General features: G+C 36.3%; 1 protein-coding gene across 1 annotated transcript in view; it reads right to left on the minus strand.

The window, feature by feature from the left end:
- The window catches only part of LOC103592253 (dihydropyrimidine dehydrogenase [NADP(+)]-like), a 156,572-nt gene extending 139,469 nt beyond the window's left edge, over positions 1 to 17,103 (minus strand). Inside the window, exons 1-2 of the mRNA XM_008574898.1 lie at positions 16,980 to 17,103; positions 16,719 to 16,861 (exon numbers count right to left, since the gene is read on the minus strand). Coding sequence (XP_008573120.1) covers positions 16,719 to 16,861; positions 16,980 to 17,103 — 267 coding nt within the window. The remainder of the gene's footprint in view (positions 1 to 16,718; positions 16,862 to 16,979) is intronic.
- Positions 17,104 to 18,623: the final 1,520 nt, after the last annotated feature.

Raw genomic sequence — 18,623 nt, forward strand, 5'->3', positions numbered from 1 at the left:
TGGGGGGGGGGGGGATGAAAACTGGTGTAGATAAGTTGTTCTCCTTTATAAAGTCATCAATTATTTGACCATAAAGACCTTCTTCCTCTATTTTGTTTACCCCATGTCTTTGTTTCCTTGTCTTCTTTCTCCTTTGCTTGACTGGATGATTAATGAATTGCTGGTGCTTCTGACCAAGGAACGTACAAAGAATGGACAAAAAGATGATATTCTCCCTTTCAAGTCACTGACCTGCCCATTACAGACATTTCTAGAAGGGCTAAAGTTCCATCTCCTTCTGATTAATAGCTTTAGAAGATGTTTTGCATGCATGCTTAGTAAGCTTTTAAAGCATATAACTAAAAGCATTTCAGAGCATTTCCCCTGGGTTTCTAGCTGTAAGAAAAGATCACTTCCCCATTCTTAGGTCACTGCTATCCTAATTTCTCCAGTTTCTAGCAAGTCTTGGGGTATACCAAGTGATTTCCCTAACAGCAAGCTAAATTTTACTTGAGACTACCCAAGTTCCTATCCTTCTGCACTTCACTCTGGGGCCACCAAACTTCTTAGCTTTCTGTATTTAATTCTGGGAGTGAATTAATCTAGGTTATGATATTGTGAAACATTATTATAAAATTGCATGCTATTTTAATTTACCTGTGTTACCACCCATAGCCATATCAATATAATGTTCGACTACTTAAGGTTTTTGATTTCTGAGATTCTATGCTTCTATGAAAATAGCACGGATATATTCTGTCTAGTTTTAAAAAGAAGTAGGACCAATGGATAAAAGATATATGGAGGCAGGTCTTCCAAAGTTTGAGGAAGTAATTCCTTATAGTTATAACTTGATAACAGGTAAAGTAATAAGTTATCTGTCACTACAAATATTCAACCCGGGGCTTGATAACAAGTGTAGAATAGGTTAGTATACTGGATGAAGGGCCACACTGGGCCATGCCACAGGATGTGGGAGAGGCTTCGGTCAGGTGATAAAACCCGGAAGGATGGGGCATTAACTCTCCAGAAGGATGAACTTCAACCAGTGGGAGAGAGAATGCAGAAGGGAATAGCAGATACATTTTCTCTCCATTTTTCCTTTTCCTGTGGTGGATTGTCCCATGGCACTGCTTTACACTTAGTCTATCTAGAGATGTCCCACATGGCCAACTGGCTTTGTCTCTCTGCAGCTTGTGAAGCTGTCGCTAGTTCAGTAATGCATTACCTTGTATTAAGTCCCATCTTTCTCTGTCTTATTTTCTTTTACTCTTGCTACCCTAGATTTTATCTCCCAATAAAACATTAACACCTGACCCTTTCCTCAGGCTGTTTTTTACCAACCTGAGCTAAGATACATATGAGTCAAAAGCTAGAATAAAGGGCTACAAATTTAATTTTAGAATTCTATGTCAATGCATAAAACTATTAGCAGGGTAGATGAAGAGGATGATGATGATGGTGATTAATATCTAGTATCTGTGTGGCACACTTACTTTGTTCCCGGTACTGACATGCTTTACATGTGTTAACATTTAATCCTCACAATCATCTATGATATAGGTATTATTATCTCTACTTTGCAGATAACAAAACTGAAGTATAAAAAGCTCACACATCTAATAAGCCCAAGGACATACAGTTAATGAGTAGCAGAGCTAGGATTTCAACCCAAGCAGTCTGATGCATTTTCATTTGTGTTAAAGCATTCATAAACAAGACAGAGTCCTCTGAGGCTTCCTGCTCCTGTTTGGCAATTCTGAGACTGATATTGCTGTCTGTGTATTAGACTCTGGAAAAGGTGGTATGAGTCCTTGCCACACTGCTTATGATGACAGTATGGTCTCCAGAGAGCTGAGGTTTACTTTCTTTCAAGATCGTGTGGTTATTGAGGCATCAGACTCTGCCTCCCAGGCTACTTGGCTTGTATGTTCAAAAGGAAGCACCGAAAGACACTTAGTTGAACCAAAGTCTCTTCTATCTTTCCTCCTAGTAGAGGTTTATGAAGCATCCACTTTATTTCATATTTAATGTAGGGCATTTGTAGTTTCATCTTTAATCATTTGTACCCACCATTGCACAGTGCATATTACATCCATCCTGCATACAGACAGACATGCCCAAGCTCAGGCTCACTGCACTCCATCATGTGACTGGAGGCTAAAATATAAAGGTTCTCACTTTGTGTCGTGTAAGATACTTATGACTGAAAGTGACCTATACTTTCCCTTTGCCTTTCTGTTGTCTATTTAAAATAATGACTACAGACTCTCTTTCAACAAAAGGTCATTTGTGTCAATGGGCAGAACAGAGGATCAGATCACCTGCAGTAATTGCAAATTAATGCTCTCCTGGTAACGCATTAACTACACACTATTGATCTACAATTGAATCATAGAGGCTACTGAGAAGGGATTTTTACTTTCCTTCCTTTTTTGTGCTTTTATTGCTTTTTCCATAATGCATTTTTCTTTCAACTAGAATTTTCTCTAATTGTCTCCATTTTTAATTTCCCACAGTGAGATGACTTCTAACTTGTAATTAGAATCTGTAAAAATTCATGTCTCTGTCTCAAAAGCCTTTTAGAAATCTACTAAACTGTAACTTTGATGCCATAAACCACATATATGATGCACAGATATGTATTTCCAGACAGCTAAGCTTTTGAATGATTTTTTTTTTTTTAACTTAAATAGAAATCCATTTGGTCCTCTATCCAAAATTGCAATTTGTTGAGCAATCTACAATAAAGCATTCTAAAGTTTCCCCTGACAGCATTTTACTTGGAGAACATTGATGATGTGTTTTTCTTTCCTAGAGCAAACTTTTAACATATAAGTAAACAGTTTATTTCAGATATAAAATTTTTTTAAAAGTGTGCGAGAAGATGTAAAAATCCAGTAGAGTAAATATTTATATGCGTCTTTCACAGAATACGTCTGACAACATCTAGAGTTCCTCATGTTTGTGTTAAAACTTTAACTGATAATAATTCTTCTACCTGGTGGAACTGATCACAAGCTTGTACTTGAATGCTGAATTTGATCATGCTCCTAGTCTAGACAGAGGTCATCTGGTCTAAGCCTGGTTTCTGAACTGTGAGTTGTGAATCACTTGAAATGGAGAGATATTCTGACAGCAATTTCCTTTATTACTTTTATTAAACCCTGAACTTATCATAGATTTTCTATATCTCTAAATAATAAAGGTATTTAAAAATGTTTTTAGGCCTATAAGAAATTTGCTATTTTACTGTGATCTTTTTCATAGTCATTATTTGCAGCAAGAGTCACAATTAATACTGCAAAAATAAATGTACTCCCAAACTTTTTGCTTATTCTTTATTCCTTGGTAAATCATTATCATCTGTACCAAGAAAACCTTTAATAAATGTCAATTGCATGACTAGAATTACATACGCCTGGTACTCTTTCTTCTAGGAGTTTATAATTAGAGACAGATACAATCAGAGTTGATATTCATTTTACAACCAATCTTAGAGCTGGACCAGAGTGCAGAAGGCTCCCTGAGGTGCCAATCATTGCTGGATAATGAGAAGGTTGGCAGGACCAGAGTGGCCGGAGCAGGAGGGAGACACTCTGGGGACTGGAACTCTGAATTGTGATAATCCTTTAACATAGTAAATATAATTTCTCCATTATAACAAGCCAACTAGATAGGCACTATAATTCCATTTTATAGATGAATAAGCCAAGGTTTACAGAGGTTAAATAATCAGCCCAAATTTATCTAGCTAGTAAATGGTGAGGCCAGGAGTTAAACAAAAGATTGTGAAACTTCAAAGCTCCTTTTGTTAACTACCGTATTGTACATGACAATAGAACCACATTTGGATACATAACAATGACACAAAAATACTATAAAGAACCTTCAAGACTACAAGGAACTAATATTTTTGAAAAATGCTAGAACCAAGAACAGGTTTCTTAAATGAATGCACTAATAATGAGCAACTTAAAACTGGTTTGCAAAAATTGAAAACAAACAAATAAAAACACGCATTAGGCAATAATATAGAGGCATAAGGCAGAACTACTCAGCTTTAATTTCACCTCATTAATAAGGGATACCACCAGCCTTTACAGAGAAGTTCTCAGAGCTTGGTTATATATTTTTGGTTCAGAGTGATAGGCATTCTGTATTCCAGCTACTGTCTAACAGTGTCTTCCTCCTTTTCTTTCTTTTCTACTCTCCCTCAGACTTTAGCAACATCCTGGATCAAAATCAGAAGGTGAATAAATAAATCCCTGCATTTTCTGATCTTGGAAGATGGTTAGAAATGACACTTTTTCAAATCTATTTCCTAAGCAATGAACTAGGAAGAAAATCAGGAGTACATCAACAGAAAAAAGGGAAACAGGAGTAAAATCATAATGCACCACATTTATAGTGATGACCTTTTTAGAAGACGCTAACTCCAGAGGGTCTAGTTTGTTGTAAACACATTTTGTGGATGGTGACCAAACATGAGACTAACTATAAATAGATTTATACAAAAACGTGTGCTAGTATCTGGAGAATAAAAGATTTTAAGGTTTGGTTTATTATTATTACAAATAGAAATTGGTTCTCCAAAAGGCAAAGATGCATAAAAAATGAAAGGAACTAGTCTGAAAAGAGCTGGAAAAAATCTAAATCTGTTTTGGACCCATTAGAATAGAGATAGTAATCATAAGGCAGAGAGAGAGACATCATCTAAAAAGAAGAGCGGCCATGACCCATGAGCCTCATTTTCATACTAAGCTAATAATTCAGTGTCATTTCAAAAATGTAATTAAGAAAAGCGATAAAGAATTAGGACAGCACATATAAAGCCCAATAGTGGGGTGCAAAATTGAATGTCATGATCAGAAACTCTTAGCGACAGACAACATAAATGATCTAGGTCAGAGTCAAGAAAGAATTTAGCTAGGGACAATTACATAAGGTCAGAAATTTCATATAGCTATATCTGCAAACATCTTAGCTAAGTCATAGTTATTTTCTAACCTAAAACAGTCATAGTTTGATGGTATCTTTTTTTTTTTTACCTATAGTAAAATTGCCTTTCAAAAAATATTAGATTTAATTTCAATTAATTTTCTTTGAATCCAGACATTAATCCTTTCAAGAGGAGAGTGTGTAGTCATTCAAAAACCTAGCTGGTTTTCATTTAATTTCTTCTCTTTGCTTATAAACAACATTTGTTGCTCTGGAATCAAGATGCTTTTTAAAAATTAAAACCTCTTGAAAATAACCTTCCATCAAAATAATTTAAAGTAATGTAATAACTGACACAGTAATTAGAACTTCATTGAATGGATACTAACAGCATGGCTTTTTCTTACATATTATTGCGAGAATATAGAGTTTCTATTTTTTTAAATACCCACTTATATATACTGTTATTAAAATTACAGATGAAACATTCATTAAATCTAGGGAATAAGAAACTGCATAACGGAAAGAAAATTGTCTATTTAAATAGCTAGGTGAAACAGTTCTGATGCCACTTAAGACAACTTTGAATGATGTCAACTATTCTTATTTCATATTATAATACTCTGAAGTGAATGATGGGAGAAAAGATACGAAATCATAGAATAAATATTTTCCATCTACTCAATGAGAATTAAAATAGATTGTGCAAAAATTTTGTCATCTAAAGACACCCATCAATAAAGTTGGAGCACTAATTCTCTGTTTGTTACCAATATTGGTAACAAATCTGCACTCATGTGGAAACAGTGTTGTCATGCTGCTTCAATTAGTTATTTTTCTGTAGTTTTAATAAAATAATACATTTCATGATCACATTAAAAAATTCCATTTAGCTTGAACTAGCTCCATCAGAGCAGCTTTAGCTATTGTTAAAAATTGATTTGGTTATCTGAGTCCAGTGGCCGACCACCATGTGACCATGACTCTCCACAGCAAATGTCCACTATGTTCCCTCTTCCTTCTGTATTTCAGGATTTTCTATTAACTTCAGTGACAAACCCATACAAAAAAGACAGAATTAAAAACAAACGAACAAAACAAACAAACAAAAAAACCCACCCATACAATCTCAATGAAGTCACAGGTCACAATTGTACATGAATAAACTGATGGCTTCCTATAATTTCTGATGTCATGAATCAAAGTCCTTAAGAGATTGAATTGTAATGGCAATATCATTAAATTGAATTATAGAAATCCATAGTCATTCAGTGAAAAAAAGGTAATATAGTACTTATATTTTCTACTTATAGCAATAGAAAAGGGTGAATATTTCATGTTGAAACCTGTCACTAAAAGCAACTGACTCAGTGTGGGTGTTGGTTGTAATACAACCCCCTAAATAGACTTAGTACTTAAATCAGAGAATGGGGACATAAGACTCATTGGGAAGACTAGGTCTAGGACTAACAAAACTAAAAAAAAGCCAGTGTGAATTTATTAAAGTTCTCCCTTCAAACTGTTTTAGAGGCAAATTACTAAAGGTATTTATTTACTATCCTCTCCATGAATACCTAATTGGTAGTCAGAAGTAAACTTCTTTTCTTCAGAGTAGCCCCCAAAAGATTTTAAGATCTCAAGAGTTTATGAAGAGTTTGAGAATATAATTTAACAAGGAGGTATTTAGAAATTTCAGTACCTGAAATTTACTGATAATTTTCATCTGTCCTTTTTATAGCTCTAATTTGCATATTCTAACTAATGAAAGCCTGTCAAATAAGATAAAACATCAGGGATTTCAAACACACTGGGTTCACTTAAATAAATTAGAAGCCAGTCAGGTTTACTGACACAGTCATAAGAGCAGCTACCCAGGAACACAAACCCATCATCGGTTTTGAACCTTATTTTTAGGCCAGGGTGTTGCATCTGGTTCTGCTGTAATAGTCATTTTCATTCCAAGGTTGTACTAGGGAAATGATCTGGAGTACTCAAATTACTCTCCAGCTAATTCCTTAGTTTTTACATTCAGTATTCATTGATGAATTTTTCCCAAGTTTTGAATTATATATATTAAAGGTGTATAACATGATGTTTTGATATACGCATACAAAGTCAAATGATTACTACAGTGAAGGCAATTAACATATCCCTCATTTCATATAGTCACTTTTTTTTTTTGGTGGTAAGAGCCATAAATCTACTCTTACTCATTTAGCAAATTTCGAGTATACAATACAATATTATTAACTATAGCCTCATGCTGTACTTTCAATCTCTAGATGCATTCATCCTATGCGACTGCAACTTTGTACCCTTTGAACTACAACTCCTATACCCGCATTCCCCTTCCCCCACCTCTGATAACTACTGTTCTACTCTCTGTTTCTATGCATGAAACTGTTTTTTTTTTTTTTAAGATTCCACATATAAGAAAGATCATGCAGTATTTTTCCTCTCTGTGTCTGGCTTAGTTCACTTAGCATAATGCCCTCTAGTTTCATCCATGCTGTCCCAAATGGCAGGATCTCTTTTTTTTAAGGTTGAATAACATTCCATTGTATATATGTACCACAAAATTTCTTTATCCACTTATCTGTCGATAGATACTTAGGTTGCTTCCATATCTTGGCTGTTGTGCATAATACTACAATGAACATGGGAGTACAGCTATATCTATGAGGTGCTGATTTCATTTCTTTTGGGTATGTACCCAGAAGAGAAATTGCTGGGCCATATGGGAATTCTACATTTAATTTTTTGAGGAATCTCCATACTGTTTTCCATAGTGGCTACACCAATTTATATTCCCATCAACAGTGTACAAGGATTCCCCTTTCTCTCCACCCTCACCAACACTACTTTTCTTTTGTCTTTTTGATAATAGCTATTCTAACAGGTGTGAGGTGATGTATCATTGTGGTTTTGATTTGCAGTTTCCTGATAATTAGTGATCACCTTTTCATATACCTATTGTCCATTTATATGTCTTCTTTTGGGAACCTTTTCATATACCAATTGGAAATTTATAAGCCTTCTTCTGAGAAATGTCTGTTCAGGTTCTTTATCCATTCTTTAACTGGGTTATTTGTTTTTGCTATTGAGTTATGTGGGTTTATTATATATTTTGGATATTAACTCTTTAATAAAACATATGGCTTGCAAATATTTTCTCCCAGTTTATAGTCAGCCTTTTTGTTTTGTTGATTATGTCCTTTGTTGGGCAGAAGCTTTTAGTTTGATGTAGTCTCGCTTATTTATTTTTAATTTTGTTGCCTGTGCCTTTAGTGCCCTATTCAAAAAATCATTTCTAAGGCCAATGACTAAGAGCTATTTCCCTATGTTTTCTTCTAGGAGTTTTATGGTTTTAGGTCTTATGTGTAGATCTTTAATTAATTTTGAGTTTATTTTAGTGTACAGTGTAAACTTAGGGTTCAAGGCCTTTCATGTGGATATCCAGTTTTCCCAACACTATTTTTTGCAGAGACTATCATTTCCCCCATCATTTGTTCTTGGTGCCATTGTTAAAAATTAACTGACAATGCTTGGGTTTATTTCTGTGTTCTCCATTATGTTCCATTGGTCTATGTACCTGTTTTTATGTCAGTACCATGCTGTTTTGGTTACTATAGTCTTGTAATATTATTTGAAATCAGGAAATGTTATGCCTCCAACTTTGTTTTGTTTTCTCAGGATTGCTTTGGCTATTCAGAGTCTTTTGTGGTTCCACATGAATTTTAGGATAGTTTTTCCTAAAAATTTTCACCTCAAGGAATTCAAAAAAGAAGAACAAACTAAGCCCAAAGCTAATGAAAGAAAGGAAATAATAAAGATAATAGCAGAAATAAATGGAATAGAAGATAGAAAAGCAATAGAAAAGGTTAACACAATGAAGGGTTGGTTAGCTAGTTTAAGAAAAAAAGAAGACTCAAATAAATAAAATAAGAAATGAAAGAGGATACAATACAACTATGTCACAGAAATACAAAGGATCATAAAAGACTACTATGAACAATTAGACACCAACAAATTGGATAACATAGAAAAAAATGGATAAATCCAGAAACATGCAACCTACCAAGATTGAATTATGAAGATAAAGGAAATCTGAACAGATCACTGAGTAAGGAGATCAAATTAGTAATAAAAAAAATCTCCCATAAAAGTAAAGCCCAGGATCTGACGTTTTCACTTTTGAATTCTACCAAACACTCAAAAAAGAACCAATATAAATTCTTTTCACTCTTCCAAAAAATTAAACAGGAGGGAACACCTCTAGACTCATGTTATTAGGCCAGCATTACCCTGATACCAAAGCCAGACAAGGACAATACAAGAAAAGACAAAGAAAATTATAGGTCCATATCCCTGATGAACATAGATGCAAAAATCTTTAACAAAGTCATAGCAAACCAAATTCAATAGCATATTAAAAGGATCATTCATCATGATCAAGTGGGATTTATCCCTTGGATGCAAAGACGGTTCAACCTGTGCAAATCAACAAATGTGATATACATCACTTTAACAGAACAAAGGACAAAAACCATACAATCATCTCAACAGATGCGGAAAAAGAATTTGACAAAATTCAATATCACTTCACTGTTAAAAAAAGAAAAAAGCTCACCAAATTAGATATAGAAGGTATGTACCTTAGCACAATAATGGCCATATATCACAGCATGCAGCTAACACCACACTCAGTGGTGAAAAGTTGTAAGCTTTTCCTCTAAGATCAGTAATAAGACACAAATGCCACTCTCCCCACTTCTATTCAACATAGTACTGGAAGTCCTAGCCAGAGTAATTAGGCAAGAAAAAGAAATGAAAGGCATCCAAATCAGGAATAAAGAAGTTAAACTGTCTTTGTAGACAACATTATTTTATATATGGAAAGCCCTAACAATTCCACTAAAAAACAGAACCAATAAACGAATTTAGTAAAGTTGCAGGATACAAAGTGAACATACAAAAATCAGTAGTGTGTCTATATATTAACAACTAACTATCAGAAAAGGAAATAAAGAAATCAATCCCATTTACAATAGCATTTAAAAAACTTAGGAATACATGTAACCAAGAAGGTAAAAGATTTGTACACTGAAAAATATAAAACATTAATGAAAGAAACTGAAGAATACACAAATAAATGGAAAGATAACACATGTTAATGGATTGAAAGAATTCATATTGTTAACATGTCCATACTACCCAAAGCAACATACAGATTCAATGCCATCCCTATGAAATTCCCAGTGGTATTTTTCCACAGAAATAGAAAAAAACAATTCACAGGCATTTTCAAAGTAAGGTAGTTGGGTGTTTAACCATGGAAATGTTAACATCCTTGCCAAAACAAGATAAAAGAAATAAACAGTGCCACTGAGAAATGATACATTCCTAGAAATGGTAAAAAGAGCTCAAAAAACAAAAATTTCCCATTAAAATGCAATCTAAAATCCTAAGAGGCATTTCAGTTTATAAACTGCAAGGTGCTCTATAATATTTCGTCTTTATTTTTTTTAAAGATGACTAGTAAAGGGATCTTAACCCTAAACTTTGTTTTGTCAGCACCACACTCTTCCTAGTGAGCCACGGACCAGCCCCATATTTTCTCGTTTTTATATTTCAGTTAAATTCACAGTTAGCAAGAATTTAAGCATGTGATGCTATAACTTAGGATTTTTTCTTCAATAAAAATTTCTCTGGATTTACAACCTTCAGTTTTTATACAAAGGTTAACTCTTCAATAAAGTCTATTTTTTCCCAAGGCACTTATCATCTTAATACATACCAGATAATATACTTATATTTCATATATTATATATATATATATATTATCTCTCTTCCCTCACTAGAATGTAAGCCCCATGAGGTAATGGATTTTTCCTGGTTTTATTTATAAAAGTATTCCAAATTCTTACAACAGTGCTAAATATATAGTGGGATCTCAATAAATATTTATTGAATAAATGAATGAATGAATGATTCTCTGTGAGGCATATTGATTAATAAGGAAGGCATGTTCTATTACACTTACCCTACTTATACAAAAAGTTCAGCTTTCCATTTTTGAGACACTGGTACTTTTTCCAAAGTAACATGGCTTAATTTTCAAACACGGATTAATTTAAAACTAAATTTAAGATACTACTTTGAGGATAAATCTTTATTCCAGTAGCGAACTCACCAATCTAAATATTCTATGAATGTGATGGGTAGTATATGAAGAAAATCAGAATCAAAATATCTATTTATATTGCCTTTTCTGTACTCATTAACTCTATTTCTATACTCCAGTGTATCAGCACCAACACATAGCTATTCAAACACATTTCATTTGTCTGTTCAAAGGCTTTGTAAAAAATGCATTTTGTGAGTACATACTTAACTTCTGAGTAGAAATTATTAGAAAAGTAGATTTGATAAATATTATAGAACCAGAGAAAATGGATTGAGTTGGGCAATAAAAGTCAATGAACGGATGGCATCATTGAAATGGGAGGGTTTCAGTGGAGGGGTTTAGGGCTTTGAGGTATATGAAAATGACTTGAACTAACTGCTAGAGTGAATTTGATATGAAGAAATAAAATAAATAAATAAAGAGGGATGCTGAATAGCACCCAAGGCCCAGCTGACATTTAACACTGTGAACTTGGAGTAAATCCAATTGGCAGAGTTACCTGAATTTCTCCAACAATATTCAGGAGCCCGGAAGTATAGAAAATGGAATATTAGATTAACCCAGCATTAGGGAATAGAGCAGGGTGAAATTCAGTTACAATGAAAGGGAGATAGAAAAATCATACATTCTCCACCCCACCAAAACCAGTATCTTAATACTGGTTTTCATTCATACTTCAGTTCAAATTAGTTAAAAAAATATTTTCTGGCTGAATGAAAATCTGATTAAAGGTAATGGTAGGACTGATAAATAATCTGTAATTTTCTACCAGTAAAAGCCTAGGTATGGAACTTCACATTTTTTTTTTCCTTTTTTTTTGTCTTTTTTCGTGACCGGCTATGGATCGCAACCCTCAGTGTTGCGCCCGTACCGGACCGGGACCGGCAACGGGATCGCAACCCTGGGTGTTACGCCCGCACCTTGCTCAGCCAGTGAGCGGCCGGTCTGTATGTGGGATCCGAACACTCGGCGGGAGCGCCGCCGCGCTCCCAAGCGGCGCACTGTAGCAGTGCGCCACCGGGCCGGCCCGGAACTTCACATTTTTAACAAAATCATTTGGGACACAATATTCTACACAGCTGGAGAGTCTCTGGGACATTCCCAGTCAGAACTGAAGGGGCAATGACCTTTTATACCATGTGAATCCTTTTACCTCCTCTTCACAATTTTAGTAAAAACATCACAACTCAAGCACATTTAACAAATTCATTCAACAAATATTTAGTATTTCTGCTATGCACTAAGCAGTTGATACATGGGATAACCCATGGCTTATCTTTTCATGCCAGGCCTCATCATAAGTTGAGCCAAAAAACCCTAACAGATATGAGTCTAGTGAGTCATTCATGTAGAAATTGGAGCTGGAAGATCACCATGTGAAGTGGGTCCTAAGGTCATGATGGCCATGTGCTAGTCAGAAGCTCAGGGGCAAAAACAGAGGGGGCAAAAACAAGGAGTAAACCATGGAGAGAGAAAGAGTAGATGGAACTTTAAATTCTTCTTAGGGAGAAATCACAGGGCCCACAAAAGAGAAATGGCAAAGGTCTCTCCCCACAAAAGCACACCACTGTTTCTTGCCGTCCCAGTTCCACGGTCCATTCAGGTATAGAATACAACTGTACTGATACTTAGTAGAGGTGGGACAGGTGGAGGGGAAAGGGGAAGAGGGAGAAATACAGTAAGGGACACAAAAACTAATTACAGTTTGTAATCATGAACATGCTAATAATGTTGACTTGATCACTACGTAGTGCACATAAATACTGATAGTCAACTCTGTACCCCATAAATATGTATAACTAAAAATAATAAAAATAAAAACAATAGGCTTTGTTTTCTTAGTCTGAGTGGGTCTCTGAGTCTCGATTTAAGAGGAACCTAAGCAGAAACTGAAATTTGAATAATTATTTCTCCACCATAGTACTTCACATATGTGCACTTAGGACACATAATGCTGGTTTATTTTTCTGTTTTCACATTTCTTCACCCTTGGCTTGGTGTCGTCCGCACCACAGTCAGCCAGTGAGTGCACCAGCCATCCCCATATAGGATCCGAACCTGCGGCCTCGGTGCTACCAGTGCTGCACACTCTCGAGTGAGCCTTGGGGCCGGCCCCACATTTCTTCTCTTTGAATCCTTACTTTAAGGAGTAAGCTGTAGCCTGAACATGTAAGCTTGGAGTAGGCATAGAGGACCTGACTATTACCAATATTCCCATGTTATAGGTCCTGTGACGGGGAACAGGCAGTGCGACCAGTTGGAAGAGTATTGGCTTTGTGTCTGTGAAACCCTAGGACTGAGTTCTGGCTCTAGTCATGTGACTGTGCCTACACAACTTTCATCTTCCAAGTCTCAATATCAATCAAAAAATATAAAGCTATGTTACTCTTGGGTAGGTTGTAGAAATACTGCATGCAACAGCAGCTTCTATCAGCACATGGTAGACAGCTGAAACTCTTCTCTCCCATGTGTGACTTACCCGTGATCATGTATCTCGCAATGAGCAAGAGTCTGTTCTGGAACCCACTCATACATTCCTTTGTGTTCATGAAAATAAATTCAGGTCATATCCAAGCCTGGGTATGTGTCATCTTCCAGATTCTTCTTGTTTCACTGCTCTATATTCTTCCTTCCTTTATGATGTCCCAAGGTACCTCTTTTATGATTTCCTTTCTTCTTAAGGAACTTACTTTAGTCATTCTCGTAGTTAAGGTCTCCGGGGAAGAAATTCTGTTAGTTTTTCTTCAGCTGAGAATATCTTGATTTATTCTTCATTCCTGGAAGATACAGAATTCTGGGTCGACAGTTCTTCTCTTTCAGCACTTGCTGAAAAATGTTGTCACACTTCCTTCTAGATGCCATGGTTTCTGAAGAGAAATTCACTATCATTAAAATTGCTTGTCCCCTGCAGGTAAGGTCTCATTTCTCTCTGGCTGCTTTCAAGATTTTTTTTTCTTTTTCCTTAGTTTTCAGAAGTTTGACTATGATATGTTTTGGTATGGATTTCACTGGGTCTGTCCTGTTCAGGGTCCACTCAGCTTCTTGAATCTATATGTTCATGTCTTTTGCAAAAACTGGGGAGTTTTCAGACATTGTTTCTTTGTCATCCCCACCTTCTCTCACCTCTCCGCTGGGACTCTAATGACACGAATCTTGGATCTTTTGCTATATAGTCCTACAGCTCCCTGAAGCTCATTCTCTCCCTTGTTCAGATTATTTCTTTGTCATCCCCACCTTCTCTCACCTCTCCGCTGGGACTCTAATGACACGAATGTTGGATCTTTTGCTATATAGTCCTACAGCTCCCTGAAGCTCATTCTCTCCCTTGTTCAGATTGGTTTATTTCTATTGCTCTGTTTTCTAGCTCACTGATTATTTCTCCTGTTCTATCCATTCTGCTGTTGAGCACATCAATTTTAGCTATTGGGTTTTTCAGTGTGAAGATTTCCATTTGATTCTTCTTTACATTTTCTATGTCTTTGTGAAGAATTTCTGTTTTTTTTCATTTGTTTTAAGTATGTTTGTAATTGCTTATTAATGCAATTTTATGATGGCTGCTTTAAAACCTTCTTCAGATAATTCTAACATCTCTGTCATCTTGGTGTCAGCATCTATGAATTATCTTTTACTGTTCAGTTCCTGGGTCCTGGTATAATGAATGATTATTGATTGAAATCTTGGCATTTTGCATATTATATTAAGAGACTTTTGATGTTATTTAAACCTGTTTTGGCTGGCTTTCCTTGACACTACTCTGGCTGGTGAAGAGAGGATGCTGCCCCTTTCTGCCAGGTAGAAGCCCAAGTTCCCTCCTTGGCCTCCTTTGGCACCTGAAGGGCATATCTCCTTGTTGCTGCTGGGTGAGGGTGGGAGTTCGGGCTTCCCACTAAGCCTGCACTGATACCTCCTTGGCTGAGAGGGGCGGGAGAGCCTTGTTGCTGTTCCCCATTTGGCCTCACTGACATCATAGGGAGGATGAAGGGAGTGTGGTCTTACTGCTACAGGGTGGTGATGCAAGTCCTGAGTCTCCACTAGAGCTCCTCTGACAACACCCCAGAAGAGAGAAGGGATACCTCACTACTCTCAGCTGGGGGTGTCAGTCCAGGCTTCCCACATAGGGAAGCTCACTATTTCCCCTATTTATACGGGGGAAAATATAAATTCATCCCTGATGGGATAGAAGTCTAGGATCCCCACTCGTCCTTTGCTTGCCTGTATGGGTGTGGGGATGAAGTTTTTATATAGGGTGCTTGGCTTGAGTAGAGTAGTTATTGTCTAAAAGTCTTCTGTCTTGCTAGGCTGCCCTTTTCCTTTCTTTCTTTCTTTCTTTTTTGGCCAGAGAAAGCAGGCTTTTTGCCTGCCGCTATTGTTGTTTCTGGGTTGTTGGGCTTCTTTGGCTCCAAGTGTGGGAAATAGGAGGGAAAAAAAAACAACCAGGAAACTCATCACTGTGCTGTTCCTTGAGTCTCGAGGTCCCTAGACAGTCTGCCTACTCTCCACCTTTCAGAGTCTTCTTACATTATTAGTTTTATATTTAAGTGTTTTTAGGCATACGCAGTGGGAGGCACAGAGAAAAGTAAGTTTACTTCATCTTCCTGGAAGCAGAAATCTGTCTCCATTAGCATTTTGATACATATTATTTCTACCTTAGATTGTAAGTATTTCATAAGACAATGTAAATTCTGATTGTCAAAGCAGCAACACAAGATATTTGTATTCCACTTTTTTTCTTTACCAAAGAATGTACGTAATGCTAAACCCTCTGCCTTTCAATTACCATCAGTGCTAGGTACTGAGAAGTCATGTTAACAGAGGATTACCTGACAGTTCACATTCTAGTCATCATATGAAAAATTTTGTCCCTGGGTCAAGGTAGACCACAAAACCTGCATATCTGGCACCTTGGAGAAATGCTTATGCTAAAACGTGCTAACACACTAGGCCCATATTGAAAAACATTCTAAAAAATAAGTGCCTAAATAATAATAATAAAAAAATACCTCATTTTTAGTGTTTGTAAGGGTGCCATTAAGAGTACTATTCACTATATCTCAAAGAATCCTTTATGAAGACAATGGAAGGATTTCCCTCAGCTTTGTAGTACAAGAAGAAAAACAATCAATTTATTTTTATATTTCGAAAGTTATAAAGTCAATAATTTCCTGATTTCCTTCTTTGAAGGCCTGGTAGTTCAGAGTCAAACTTACTATCCCCCACCCCCAACCCCAGTACCTTATGTACCTTGTGTTTACTGGCCTTACCCTTGATTTAATTTTATTTCAGCTGAGATTTTATTTTTATCCAGATTTACTCATGTACTTGTTTATCATCCAGCAGTACAGTATGCATTTTGGTACCTGGTCTTATTTATTTTAGAAACAGATGGATGAATGAATACATGAGAAAAAGAGGGTTTGTAAATTCTCCATAGGACAGGAAATGAACCTCAGGTTTGTTCTGACTCACAAGAGGAATTTCATGAGTGCTGCCATGTTGATCCCACACTTTCTCTTTCTCAAGAGGCCCTAAAATAACGTATTTGTTGTCACATAATTTGCATTGTATTTGTGAGATGAAGCTTTTTAAAGGGGCAGGAAAACACAAGTACTACCTGTAGGACCGAAGCTCCGCTGTGGAGAAACTGAAGACCACTTTCTGCTGAGTCAATTCCACCAGTGGCCAAAATGGGAAATCCAGGCAAAGCACGGGCAATGGAGGTCACAGCTCTCAAAGCAATAGGTCTGATCGCTGTCCCTAAAGACAATGAGAATAATCAATGGTCAGCATATTGCCTGTATTAGTCCATTTCTGTTGCTTATAACAAAATACACAGAGCTGGGTAATTTATAAGAAAATTAAATTTATTACTTACAGTTTTGGAGGCTAGGAAGTCCCCCTACATCCAGGCTTATCCTAATGATAAATCGTCTATAGATAAGTATTGCTGACCTCCTAAGAGCATGAATTTCTTCTGTACACATGCAACTGCTGATCATGTCTTTCAAAGGCTCTCTAGAATTTTTTTGTTATGTAAATTATCCACCTAAATTTGTCACAATTGGGTGAAATTCATTTACCAGGGGTCTACTGTTTTCCAGGAAGGTGCTGGACAGTATGCTGGGCACAAATAAATAAAACAGACACGGTTACCCTTGGGTGAGAGTAAGAGCCATTAAAGTACAAACGAAGGTAGTTCTAAACTGAGTCCTGAAGAAGGCAAAAGAGCAGCCACAGGACAGGAGGGATGGGGGGTGGAGGAGTGATCCAGAGAGAGGGGACATGCTCAGGGATATTAGAGCTTCTGCTTATACTTCTTCCTTACATATGAAAGAAAGAAATTGATCTTTATTAATGTTTAGTAAAAAGATTGACACTGGTGCCCTGACTCACAAATCAAACAAGGTATTCTGAGAAAAGAGAGGGAATTCCATAACTGAGAAGGGTTGACTTGAACTTAAAAGTTTGTGAAATCACTTATAAATAGATTAAAATTTAAAATATTTCATATTGATCTTATCCTTTTAAATTTCTATTTTAGCATAATTTATAATATAGGTACAAATTAGCATAGTTGTGCATTGCTTAACAATTGGAATAGTTGAGAAATGCATCATCAGACAATTTCATCATTGTGCAAACATCATAGAGTGCACTTACGCAAACCCAGGTGATACAGCCTACTACATACCTCCAGCTCCATTATAACCTTATGGGACCACATTGTATATATGAATCTAAATCTAAATCTGTCTATCTACCTACCCTACTTATCTATCCATACATCCACACCCCTTCACACACACACACACACACACACGGTGGAAGAGCTTTGCTTAAAATTTTTTTTTAATGGATGGACTATCAAAACACTTTGGAGGCTCTGCCTCAGAGTGTGAATACACTCCTCACCTACTTCATTGAGCCCTGTTTCACCAGCAATACCACTTTTGTATCTCACTGCCAATATAACTGGGCTATGTGTAGACCAGTGTTTTCCAAACCTGGCTGTATCAAAATGATCTGGAAGCTGTACTAAAATCAGATTCCTATAGGATTCTTAGGGCTGTAAAAATATTCTGTATGATACTATGATGGTGGATACATGTCATTTGTCCAAACGCATAGAATGTGCAACACCAAGAGTGAACCAATGTAAACTATGGACTTTGGGTGATACTGTTGTGTCAGTGTAGATTCATCAGTTGTAACAAATGCATCACTCTAGTGGGGGATGTTGATAATGGGAAGGCTGTGCATGTGTGGGGTATATGGGCTACCTCTGTGCCTTCCTCTCAATTTTGCTGTGAATCTGAAACTGCTCTAAAAAGATAAAGTCTTTACAAAAACAGTGGCTTTCTTTTTATCTTGTTCATATCCATTTCAGATAAAACTGAACTGGTGCATAAATAATGCTTTTGCACTTACCACCAAAGTGTTTGTGGAAATGTCTACTTGTTGCTTCCACATCTAAAAAGCTTTTAGCTTTTTTTTTTTTTTTTTATTCCTTTTCGTCTTT

The sequence above is a fragment of the Galeopterus variegatus genome, unplaced genomic scaffold (genome assembly GCF_000696425.1).
Source record: "Galeopterus variegatus unplaced genomic scaffold, G_variegatus-3.0.2 Scaffold1114, whole genome shotgun sequence".
In the NCBI taxonomy this organism is placed as follows: Eukaryota; Metazoa; Chordata; class Mammalia; order Dermoptera; family Cynocephalidae; genus Galeopterus; species Galeopterus variegatus.